The following is a 13,584-nucleotide window of genomic DNA, read 5'->3' as shown; positions in this document are numbered from 1 at the left end:
TGAGGAAGCTGTTTGTGGGGGTGAGAAAAAGCTTCACAGAAGAGATGACACCTGAGATGGCCTTGGAAACAGAAGAACTCATTCACCCAGCAGCAAAGGGAGGCAGAGAGGAAATGTGAGCTGAGTCAGAGAGGTAGAAACCCACCGAGGTGTATGCCTGAGAAATGGAAAGAGGCCCTCTATAAATTCCTGAAGCAAAGAAATTCTTACATGCTCCCTGATTGCTGCTTTCATTCAAAGCTGAGATTATGTCTTTTAGGGCATCTGGTTTCCAGACCATATTCATTACCTGCAATCATATTGTCGAGGCTCAGCCAGGTTCACCCCAGTTCCTGGTCTTTGGATGACAGAATTCATTCCAAGTTTCCTCCCTCTGCCCTCAGCCCCAAGCATCCACCATTACAGGTCTCTTTTCCATACTAGGATTCCAAATTACAAAATTTTATAAAGTGGTTTCTTTGTCTCCATATCAATTTTCTAATCATAATTCAAATGAGGTGTTCCTTGTCTTATAAAGTGAACAGAGTTAATTACTTGAGATGTTCAGGAGAGATGCATTTGAGCTGAGGGACCCACCAAACCAACTCCTGTTAACATATTCTGGGTGTCTCTTTGAAGCCTGGAACTTTTTTCAACCTCCACAGAACCTTTATACTGTTGTCCTTAAAGCTACTCATTTAATTTTAATTAACAACAAACTCAGCTGGTTTTAAATAATAGTTTGTAAAAGAAAACTGGGGTGGAGAAACTCCAAATCCACTTCTTAGGATAAGCTGAGGAGTCATTAAGTCCTTTCCAACAATCGTTAGACAGTTCATTAGAATAAGTATAACTTTCATCTCTTCCCTTCTGTATCATCTTCAAACAGCAGCGCAAGGGTGCAATGCTGAAATGACACACAGTCTGAAAGCATTGTTAAGTATGTTAAAATCACCACAGCCCCGTTCACTTGGAATAATTTCAAATCATTTATAATATGGATGGTGTGTCTATTAAAGCCTGGCTTATATCTAGTAACAGGATGGTGAGAGCTCAGCAATTTATTGCTTTACCTGAATTCAAAGTGTGCCCCTTTTTTTGTCTGCTCCAACCCAACCCTTTAGTCACCTTGAGGAGTGACTAAAAAGGTAAGAAGATTCCACCAGAGTCAGTGTTGAAATACCTTCCTGAAGGTTTAAGCCAATCTTCATTCTTATAAAGTAGGTCATTTAGCTTACACGGTGGCTCAGGTGATAAAGAATCTGCCTGCAATGCAAGTAGACCTGGGTTCAATCCCTGGGTCAGAAGTATCCCCTAGAGAAGGGAATAGCAACTCATTGCACTATTCTTGCCTGGAGAACTCTATGGACAGAGGAACCTGGTAGGCTATAGCCCATGAGGTCGCAAAGAGTCATACGTGACTGAGCGACTAACACACACACACACACACACACACACACACACAAATCATTCTTATTTCCTAAAGACTGTCTGGGCTTTACTAATGGCTCAAAGGTTAAAGAATCTGCCTGCAATGCGGGAGACCCAGGTTCAATCCCTGGGTTGGGAAGATCTCGTGGAGAAGGAAATGGCAACCCACTCCAGTACTCTCGCTTGGAAAATGCCATGGACAGAGGAGCCTGATGGGCTACAGTCCATGGGGTTGCAGAGTCAGACACGACAGAGCAACTAACACTTTCACTTTCACTTGCAAAGACTGTCTAGTTCTAACAACAAATTTAATTTCTATTCTATCTTATGTGTTGTTTTAAAGATGTTCAAAAGGAAACTTAAATAACTTTAAATGTCCCAGATCCCAGAGCTAAGCAGATTCAACTTCTAAATCTTTTTGAAACAGTGCAGGGCATCCATTCAGGTGTATCTTTTCATTCCTGTCATTCATCCTGAGAGACCAAGGGTAGAAGTATTATATCTTGCATTTATATTGGTTGTCAAACCCCAAGCACTTTCCATGGCCTCTGTTCCATCTCTGATGCTGACCCAAGGGTTACAGAAGGAAATCTATTCCCAGACCTATTTCCAGGAAATCAGTACACGATTTAAATACACCTTAATTCATCCTTCAATGTACTGAGTCACAAAATTTTGGAGCTGAGAAGGATCCCAAAGGTTATCAATTCCAAATTTTCCATGTTACAGATTAAAAACAACTAAGCCAGAGGGGCGAAAAGCAAAGGAGAAAAGGAAAGATATAAGCATCTGAATGCAGAGTTCCAAAGAATAGCAAGAAGAGACAAGAAAGCCTTCAGCGATCAATGCAAAGTAATAGAGGAAAACAACAGAATGGGAAAGACTAGAGATCTCTTCAAGAAAATTAGAGATACAAAGGGAACATTTCATGCAAAGATGGGCTCCATAAAGGAGAGAAATGGTATGGACCTAACAGAAGCAGAAGATATTAACAAGAGGTGGCAAGAATACACGGAAGAACTGTACAAAAAAGATCTTCACGACCCAGATAATCATGATGATGTGATCACTAATCTAGAGCCAGACATCTTGGAATGTGAAGTCAAGTGGGCCTTAGAAAGCATCACTATGAACAAAGCTAGTGGAGGTGATGGAATTCCAGTTGAGCTGTTTCAAATCCGGAAAGATGATGCTGTGAAAGTGCTGCACTCAATATGCCAGCAAGTTTGGAAAACTCAGCAGTGGCCACAGGACTGGAAAAGGTCAGTTTTAATTCCAGTCCCAAAGAAAGGCAATGCCCAAGAATGCTCAAACTACCGCACAATTGTACTCATCTCACATGCTAGTAAAGTAATGCTCAAAATTCTCCAAGCCAGCCTTCAGCAATACATGAACCGTGAACTCCCTTATGTTCAAGCTGGTTTTAGAAAAGGCAGAGGAACCAGAGATCAAATTGCCAACATCCGCTGGATCGTGGAAAAAGTAAGAGAGTTCCAGAAAAGCATCTATTTCTGCTTTATTGACTATGCCAAAGCCTTTGACTGTGTGGATCACAAGAAACTGTGGAAAATTCTGAAAGAGATGGGAATACCAGACCACCTGACCTGCCTCTTGAGAAATCTGTATGCAGGTCAGGAAGCAACAGTTAGAACTGGACATGGAACAAAAGACTGGTTCCAAATAGGAAAAGGAGTATGTCAAGGCTGTATATTGTCACCCTGCTATTTAACTTATATGCAGAGTACATCATGAGAAATGCTGGACTGGAAGAAACACAAGCTGGAATCAAGACTGCTGGGAGAAATATCAATAACCTCAGATATGCAGATGACACCACCCTTATGGCAGAAAGTGAAGAGGAACTAAAAAGCCTCTAGATGAAAGTGAAAGAGGAGAGTGAAAAAGTTGGCTTAAAGCTCAACATTCAGAAAACGAAGATCATGGCATCTGGTCCCATCACTTCATGGGAAATAGATGGGGAAACAGTAGAAACAGTGTCAGACTTTATTTTTGGGGGCTCCAAAATCACTGCAGATGGTGACTGCAGCCATGAAATTAAAAGACGCTTACTCGTTGGAAGAAAAGTTATGACCAACCTAGATAGCATATTCAAAAGCAGAGACATTACTTTGCCTACTAAGGTCCATCTAGTCAAGGCTATGGTTTTTCCAGTAGTCATGTATGGATGTGAGAGTTGGACTGTGAAGAAGGCTGAGCACTGAAGAATTGATGCTTTTGAACTGTGGTGTTGGAGAAGACTCTTGAGGGTCCCTTGGACTGCAAGGAGGTCCAACCAGTCCATTCTGAAGGAGATCAACCCTGGGATTTCTTTGGAGGAAATGAGGCTAAAGCTGAAGCTCCAGTACTTTGGACACCTCATGCGAAGAGTTGACTCAATGGAAAAGACTCTGATGCTGGAGAGATTGGGGGCAGGAGGAGAAGGGGACGACCCATGATGAGATGGCTAGGTGGCATCACTGACTCAATGGACATGAGTCTGAGTGAACTCCGGGAGATGGTGATGGACAGGGAAGCCTGGCGTGCTGAGATTCATGGGGTCGCAAAGAGTCGGACATGACTGAGCGACTGAACTGAACTGAACTGAAGCCCCTGCAAAGATAAGTGCCTTTCTCAAGGCCACACAGCTAACTAGTTAAAAAAAAAAGAAAACAAAACAACTAGGCTCATAACAACCACTCATTCTGAGTACATGCTCTGAGTCTTAGGTGCTTCGTGTTTCCTCCATCATCAAGAGCCTGCTAGAAATGCAAAATCTTGGGCTCCCTCCCTAGACTCACTGAATCAGAATCTGCATGGTCACAAGATCTCCAGGTAAATCCTATGTACATTGAGACTCTCTGGGCTAGACTATTACGTATCTTTCTCCAGAAGGCACAAGGATTGGAGACAAGCAGACACGACTCCACCTTTTCTAAATGTGAGCAAATAGCTTAGTCTCCTAAAAGCATCGTTTGTCGCCTGGGAATAATAGCATTATCTACCTTGAATGGTTTTCATAATATAAGCATCACATAGATATTTGCATACACATTTCTTTTTTTTTCATCTTGTACTATTTTATTTAATCTTTATTTATTTATTTACGGTTTTGGTCACACCCGAGCAGCATGTGGGATCTTGCTCCCTGACCAGGAATCAAACCTGCACCTCCTGCATTGGAAGCACAGGGTCTTAACCACTAGACCACCAGGGAAGTTCGCTGGCACACACATTTCATGACACATACATAGATAATATATGCAAATTGCCTGGCATGTAGTAGTTAATATAGTGTGTGCATGCTCAGTCACTTCAGTTATGTCTGACTCTTTGCAACCCTATGAACTGTAGACTGCCAGGCTCCTCTATCCATAAGATTCCTCCAGGCAAGAGTATTGGATGGGTTGCCATGCCCTCCTCCAAGGGATCTTCCCAACCCAGGGGTGGAACCCAAGCCTCCTGTGTCTCCTGCATTGTAGATGGGTTCTTTACCTGCTGAGCCACTGAGGAAGCCCAGATTTAGTATATAGTACTTAATATCATTTCCAGTCTCATGCTTACCAATAATATGATGCTCAACCTAAAGGAAATCCATGGGTGACCACACATCCATGAAGGAATCACCTTTCTTCCTTTTCTCTATTTATTAAATATCATTTTAACTTTTATATATGTGACTAAGAATGTTATGATATTTCATATTTCTAACTTCAAGATGAAAGAACTAATCCCCAAACCATGTCATAACCAAAAGAACACAACAGTCTTCAAACATCTTGACTCCAGATCCTATAAACCTGGCCCTTAGGAGCAGTGAATATCTGCTGCCACTGATGCCATAATTTTCTCAGAGGCTCAGCTGCAAGGGATGAACCTTCAGCTTTGGCTGAACACAGCTGAACACATTTAAATGATCTGTTGTCACTAACATGTCACATCTATCAGCATCAAGGAAAACAGCTTGAAGAGGAACAGAGGAATAGAACCAACCCTGAACCAGAACTTTGGAAAAATATAGAATGCTAAACTGGACCAAATATAGAGAGTTCCCTGGTGGTCCAGTGGTTAGGACTTGGCACTTCCACTGCAGAGGACACAGGTTCAATCCCAGGTTGGGGAACTAAGATCCCACATGCTGCACAGAGTGGCTAATAAATGAGTAAAACTCGACCAAATTATATTTTTGGAGGAGATATCTTGGAGGGAATATGATAATAACATCAATTAGAAAACATGTTTCCCTAAAGCAGTGCCTCTTCATCCTAGCAATACATTAAAAACACCTAGGAAGTTTAAAAAAAAAAAAAAACTGGTGCACATTTTTGAGGGAGAGATCCAGGCTTCAATATTTTTTAAGATTCCCATTTGACTTAAATGTGCAGCCAGAATTGAGTACTGCTGCCTTACAGCAAGAGAAACCTGGTCTTATTTAAGATGGTCAATCCACCGAGATTTATTGGTGCTTTTGATACAGAGCGGTTACCTAGGTGACATTAGTGGTTAAAGAATCTGCCTGTCAATGCAGAAGACACAAGAGACATGGGTTCAACCCCTGAGTTGGGAAGATCCCTTGGAGGAAGGCACGGCAACCCACTCCAGTATTCTTGCCTGGAGAATGCCATGGACAGAGCAAGCTGGTAGGCTACAGTCCAGGGTGTTGCAAAAAGTCAGACACACTGAAACGACTGAGCAGGCATTGATACAAAGTTCCCCAAACTTTAAGTAATGGCTTTAACTTCAGTGTGTATCTCTTCTAGGTCTTTTCGCCACTCCTCCAGGACTTCCACCCTAAGGAAAGAAGCCCCTGGACCAACATCCTCTAAGATGTTTATATGGACCAGTGGCCGGACTTCTTCATCTTACAGACATGATGAGAAAAGGTAAATAACTGGGACTCAGGGGGCTTTTTGGAATCATTTAACCAGAATACACAGAAAGCCCACCAAGGAGAAAGCATTAGGCAACTGAGCTTTCTATTTTCAAGTGTTAAGGTAGAATGGGCTCTGGGTTGAAGGAACAGGGTTTCAGGCACTTTGGCCTTCTCCTCCTTGTACTTTCCATGCTCACTCCTACTACATAGCTTTGCAAAACTGTTGCCTATCAGAAATGCCCTTTGGTGGTGGTGGTTTGTGGTGTTTAGTCGCTAAGTCATGTCTGACTCTTGCAACCCCATGGGCTGTAGACCCTCAAGCTCCTACATCCATGGGATTTTCCAGGCAAGAATACTGGAGTGGGTTATCATTTCCTTCTCCAAGGGATCTTCCTGACCCAGGAATTGAACCTGGATTTCCTACAATGCAGGCAGAATCTTTACCAACTGAGCTATGAGGGAAGCCCAAAATGCTCTTTACCCCTGTACTTGTACACACACTGGTCTCTTGGATACTTCTGTCTTTGTCTTCAGATACCCATTCAATCAAACCTCCCAATATCCTCCTGACCAGCACAGAATTTGTGTTTTAGTCTTCCTTGAATTTTCACTTCCTACTGCCATACCTGGCACATAGTAGATGCTCAATAAATACTGAGCTGATATGATAAAAATTCTTCAAGGCACTGGACATATGGCAGGGAAGGAAAGCAAAAACTAAGATAGAATGAAAAAAGGATGGACAAGTCCAGGGATCCTTCAAACTCCTTGGAAAAGTAGCCTGGCATTGGGGAGTAATGGGGAGGGGGTAAGCAAAAAAGATTAAAGGGCAAAGGCAGTTTTAATGAAAGACAAAATGATAATTATTCAGTCCAATCCAGTCTTCCACCTTGGAAATAAATGCATTCACAAATTTCACTGGCCATTTTGAATATTTGATTTCTCTTTTTTCTTCTGTGTCTTTTTCTTATTGACCTGGTGCTGTTTCTTGGGTTTAGTGAAGCTAAATTTTAAACACAACTGCCTATATGAATATTGCAACTTAAGCAAGACTCATTTGCCTGCAGAATCTGATAAAAATTGATAAATGGCATTGGGCACAAGAAGAAGGACCTGCAGGAGGTTTACTTGAGTATAAATTCTAATAACTGGTACTTCTATTTTTCCTTTTAAAAATATATATTTCCCTACAGATAAAATCCTTTTAAAATTCTAAAAGCAAAATTGCTCCTCACAATAATTTTGTATTATAGCAAAAATTTGGAAGTAACTTTAATATTCACAATAGAAAATCTGTTAAATAAATCATAGAATGTAATATGTCACTTAGCAGCTCAAATTGTCTGAGCATAATATTAGCTGACAATTTAAGTTGAAAAATTGCATACAAACTATAATTGCAGCCACAAAAAAATATATGTGGGAAAAAGCCTGGAAGTAAAAGTATGTTTTCTACTCCTCCATTTTTCAAATGCTTTTTAATGTTATATTATCTTAATTATGGAAAAAAATAATGACATGATATTTAAGTAAAATTATAGCTCAGAAGGCAACTAGTGTTTGATCAAAGTCTTGGTACTCATCATGAGAGAAGCAGATCAACTGAAAATTTACTGTCTTTGTTCATCACTAGGTTTTCACACGCTTTTTCTCAATGCTTAATCAAGTTATTTTTCATTTGCTTTCAGGTAGCTTAGCTGAATCATCTTTCAGCAAGACCTTTACAATAAGACTGAAATTTTATGTATTATTTTTAAATTCCATATTTAGTATAAAATTTCCTCATGTCTTAAAAAAAAAAGTCACTACCAGTGATGGTGTGGAAGGCAGAGTTTTCGGTGCCCTATAGGAATGCTGTGACTGTCACAGCCAGTCCGCAGATTTTGAAGGTTATATCAGAGCAGGTGGAAGCATGATGCATTTGTTTCACCTTTCATTTATTCTCATTGAGTAACTTAATTAAATATATTTTGCTGTCTATATAAATTTTACAAGCAAAAGGATTAATATTTAAGAAGCAATTACTCTGTACTACATGTTTTCATAAACTGTCTCTTCTAATTTATAAGATAAGGATTATTATGCCCATTTTACAATTGAGGAAGCTGAAGAAAAGAGAGTTTAAGTAAACTTCCAAGAGTCCAACAACTAGCCAGTGACTGAATCAAGATTTAAACCCAAGGTCACACTCTGTCCCCTTCACCCTATGGCTTAGCTAGGCCCTTATCAAACATGACTCAGAGCAGCAGTGAACAGCCAAGCCCATAGGGGAAAACGGTGTCAGAATAGAGTTGAAAATTGTGAATCAAAAGAGATAATAAATATGCTAACATGATATATTGGCTATATTTGTGGAATTAAAATGAGCGAATAATTAGCTTCATATTCTGCACAAATAAGATTCTATAAAATTCTTAAATCACTACTTTCATGGTTTTATTTCCAGAGCATGATTTCAATAATGGGATTTAAAATAATTAAAATATCGACTATAAGTAAATCATTTTCAGCAAGCTTTATTTATGGGACGAGGATGTCAAGTTTTCTGAAATCAATCTGAATGACTTTGGCCTACAAAGTCAAAGACAAATGGAACAACAGCCAAAGAATACAGCAATAGAATCTGGTACTATGCCAGTATCCTTATTTTGATGTTGGTTCATTTGTCTGTACCTCTTTCTTGACCACATCTCCATCTTCACTGCCTAATTCACAGACTCTTGTAGGACAAGACTCAAGCAGCATGACGTTAAACGGCAGCTATGGCTCTGCCTAATTCTCTTGGTGGCAGTAGTCATGGTGATAAGGAAGGCAATGATGGCTGATCATAAATCTAGATAATCAAGGTCCTCAAGTTAATTATTTGGAAATTAATTAACTAGGTTATCTGGAACTACTGCCCATAATTGCTTGTAATAATTCCACCCTCAGTTTCTTATCCTGCAAACCTGGCCTCTATACATCCAGCTTCTCCAGCTGTGTTTCCCCCAACAATCCAAGGGGCCAGGCACACCACACTGCCTGTTCTGAGACCAGAGCCAAACCTGTTAGGATATCGGCTTCCCTAGGATTCCTCAAGAGATAGAACATCAGGAAACAGGCTTATAGGCAGGCAGAGCAACCAAGTAGAAGGAAAAGTCCACTGAAAATTTTGAAGCCTAATTTTTATGGTTCAGAGGAATCTGAAGTCAACTTTACATGTTTTTCAAAAATGTAAATTTTTTGAATTATTTTAATTCAAACCCAGTCCTGTTTTTGTGATCATCTGCTATATGCAAAATACTGGTTTCTATCTTTGTGCTCCATTGTGAAGGAATGCCCAGCGATGTGAATACTTTTCCTTCTTTGATTAAATTTCTTTGTTAGGTGACCCAATGTTATTCTCTAAATTGCAGGAAGCAAAATAAAGTTTTGCTTTAAATAAATAGAGCTACAGCAAAATAAAGTTATAGCAGTAATAACTATTAGAGAGAGGTTATTGACTAAGGATATTACCACTGAGTTCATAAAATATTCTTTGGATTGCTTCTATTAAATGTTGAATTAATGTAAAGTAACATTTATCACATGTTAACATACAGAGAGGGCTTTCCAGTTATCACTAGTGGTAAAGAACCTGTTGGCTAATGCAGGAGACATAAGAAACACGGGTTCAATCCCTAAAGATGCCCTGGAGGAGGGTATGGCAATCCACTCCAGTATTCTTTCCTGGAGAATCCCATGAACAGAGGAGCCTGGCCGGCTACAGAGTTGCAAAGAGTCAGACACAATTAAAGCAACTTAGCACACACGCAAAACATACAGAGAATGATGACAAAATAAACATCTGAGTACCCTTCACTAAGATTAAAAAATAAAACTGGAATTTTTGAAGCCCCTGAGGATGCTTCCTAAATTGTGTCCCCTCCCTGCTCCAACCCCCAGCCAGATATAACCACCCTCCTGTTTATTATTCCCTTGCTCTTCCTCATGAGTTAATCATATCTGAATGCTGAAACAATACATTGTTTACTTCTGAATGTCTGAAGACTTTATACAAATGGAAACATACCATATGAATTGTTCTGCAGCAGGCTTTTTTCACCAAACATGATCCCATGATTTTTCAAGTTGTCAGTGCTCATGTGAGTAGCTGTAGCTCATTTTGTCTGCTTTGTAGTATGCCATTATATGAAGATCCCACCATTTATGCATCCAGTCTACTGCCCATAGATATTAGTGTTATTTCCAGTTTTGTGCTGACAGTGCTGCTGTAATACTTCTTGTGCATCTGCCTCTGTACATATATACAAGTATTTCTTAGGCTGTACACCTAAGAGAAATAGTTGGTTCAAAGTATGCACAGCTTCTACTTCACCACGCAATGCCATCATTTTCCAAAGCAGTTGTAGATGTGATTCTGTTGCTCTAGAATTTGGGGGTTTTCAGTTCAGTTCACTCGCTAAGTCATGTCCAACTCTTTGCAACCCCATGGACAGCAGCACGCCAGGCTTCCCTGTCCATCACTAACTCCTGGAGTTTACTCAAACTCATGTCCATGGAATCAGTGATGCCATCCAACCATATCATCTTCTGTTGTCCCCTTCTCCTCCCGCCTTCAATCTTTCCCAGCATCAGGGTCTTTTCAAATGAGTCAGTTCTTCACATCAGGTAGCCAAAATATTGGAGTTTCAGCTTCAGCATCAGTTCTTCCAATGAATATTCAGGACTGATTTCCTTTAGGATGGACTGGTTGGATCTCCTTGCAATCCAAGGGACTCTCAGGAGTCTTCTCCACCACCACAGTTCAAAAGCATCAATTCTTCAGCGCTCAGCTTTCTTTATAGTCCAACTCTCACATCCATACGTGACCACAGGAAAAACCATAGCCTTGACTAGATGGACCTTAGTCGGCAAAGCAATGTCTCTGCTTTTGAATATGCTATCTAGGTTGGTCATAACTTTTCTTCCAGGGAGCAAGCACCTTTTAATTTCATGGCTGCAGTCATTCATATATCTGCAGTGATTTTGGAGCACCGCCCCCCCACGAAAAATAAAGTCTGACACTGTTTCCATTGTTTCCCCATCTATTTGTGATGAAGTGATTGAACCAGATGCCATGATCTGTTTTCTGAATGCTGAGCTTTAAGCCAATTTTTTCACTCTCCTCTTTCACTTTCATTAAGAGGCCCTTTAGTTCTTCTTTACTTTCTGCCATAAGCGAGGTGTCATCTGCATATTTGAGGTTATTGATATTTCTCCTGGAAATCTTGATTCCAGCTTGTGTTTCTTCCAGTCCAGCATTTCTCATGATGTACTCTGCATATAAGTTAAATAAGCAGGGTGACAATATACAGCATTGACATACTCCTTTTCCTATTTGGAACCAGTCCGTTGTTCCTCGTCACCAGTTCTAACTGTTGTTTCCTGACCTGCATACAAATTTCTCAGGAGGCAGGTCAGGTGGTCTGGTATTCCCATCTCTTTAAGAATTTTCCACAGTTTGTTGGGAGTTTTAATTTTTATTTATCCAGAGGATATTGTGCTTTCAATTCCCATTTTTCAGATTAATAAGATCATGTGTACTTGCCTAGTTCTTTTCTGTGAAATGCCTGTTCAATAATGTGGTCCATTTTTCTACTGAATTTTTGTCTTTTTCTTATTTATGTAGGAATTCTTTATAAAACCCTCTATTTTCTTTAATTTAAAAACTTAATAGAATGATAACCATAGAGAATGGCTGAAAACAAAATGAGAGAACTGTAAGATGAAGTGAAAGAAATATCTCAAAATCCAGAGAGAAAGTATAAAGAGATGGAAATCATAAGAAAAAGGATAAGAGTTACATGTGAATAATAAGAGTTCCAGGAGAAGCAAAAGAGATGGAGGAGAGAAACAGCAATAAGACTTCCTTTCCTGACAGTATAGTAGACCAAATACTGAGACCAATGCTCCTGCAGCAATAATTTAAAATGCTCATAAATTATAAAAAGAGGCTTCCTTGGCTCAGTGGTAAAAGAGTCTGCCTGCAATGCAGGAGCCACAGGAAATGTGGGTTCGATCCCTGGGTCAGGAGGATCCCCTGGAGGAGGGCCTGGCAACCCACTCCAGTGTTCTTGCCTAGAAAATCCCATGGACAGAGGAGCCTGGTGGGCTACAGTCCACAGGTTCACAAACAGTTGGACACAACTGAAGTGACTGAGCATGCATGTACATACATAAACTACTAAAAACTTTTGTTAAGCCTCTATTAACATTTTGTCTGTTTATTGTGTACAAATACAGTTACTTGTATCTTCCAGTTTACTTGTATTTTTACTTTATGATATCTTTTCATAGACAAAAGTTCTTAATTTTAGTATGATCTCAGTTAGCAATTTTCTGAACATTCTGAAATCCCTTCCTATCCTAAGTTCAAAAGGGTAAGCTCCGGTACAGATAATTTATGTACAGCCATAGGTTTGCCTTTCACAACTAAAATCTTTAATCACCTGAAGCTGATTTTTGTTTGTGGTGTGAACTAGGCACCTCTTTTTTTCTGTATGGAAAACCAATTGCTCAGCACCTTTTGTTGAATAGTTATTCCTTTCCACAATGATCTAAAAGTACACATATAAAAAGAAAAAAGTACACATATATCATGTATTAGGTTTCCACACATGCATGGATATGTTTCTGAATCTCTATTCTGTGCCACCAGTCATTCTGTCTACCTCAGCAAACCCCACACCTGAGCTTACCAATTTTAGCATTATAATGCATCTTGATTTCTGGACCAAAAGTCACCCAATTTGTTCTTTTGTAATCAGGATTGTATTTGCTATCCTTAGTTGTTTGTACTCCCATATAAATTTTTAGAATTAACTTGTCCAATCATTCCTACCCTACTTCCCCAAAAAAACTCACGATTTTTTATTGAAACTTTATGAAAGCTATTAATTAATTTGTGGTAAATTTCTGTCTTTATGTCATCAAGTCTTTCTCTGAATATGATTCTCCAAATGATTCCCTGGTGGCTCAGATGGTAAAGAGTCTGCCTGCAATGCGGGAGACCCGGGTTCGATCCCTGGGTTGGGAAGATCTGGAGAAGGTAATGGCAACCCACTCCAGTATTCTTGCCTGGAGAATCCCACGGATGGAGAAGCATGGTAGGCTACAGTCAATGGGGTTGCAAAGAGTCAGACATGACTGAGCAACTTCAATATAGGTAGAACTTACCTATAAATCATTAGAGCCTCGTATTTCCATTTTGAGGATATTTTTTATTGATTCAATTTTTTAATGATTTAGAACTATCTAGATTTTCTAGTTATTTCAAAGCAGTG

General features: G+C 39.7%; 1 protein-coding gene across 1 annotated transcript in view; it reads left to right on the top strand.

The window, feature by feature from the left end:
• The first annotated feature begins 6,234 nt into the window (after positions 1-6,234).
• KCNMB2 (potassium calcium-activated channel subfamily M regulatory beta subunit 2) overlaps positions 6,235-13,584 on the top strand; it is a 36,504-nt gene continuing 29,154 nt past the window's right edge. Inside the window, exon 1 of the mRNA XM_068983681.1 lies at positions 6,235-6,290. Coding sequence (XP_068839782.1) covers positions 6,235-6,290 — 56 coding nt within the window. The remainder of the gene's footprint in view (positions 6,291-13,584) is intronic.

Source organism: Capricornis sumatraensis, chromosome 1, assembly GCF_032405125.1.
Source record: "Capricornis sumatraensis isolate serow.1 chromosome 1, serow.2, whole genome shotgun sequence".
In the NCBI taxonomy this organism is placed as follows: domain Eukaryota; kingdom Metazoa; phylum Chordata; class Mammalia; order Artiodactyla; family Bovidae; genus Capricornis; species Capricornis sumatraensis.
The sequence above is the reverse complement of the archived record's forward strand: the minus strand, read 5'-3'. Positions and strand labels throughout refer to the sequence as shown.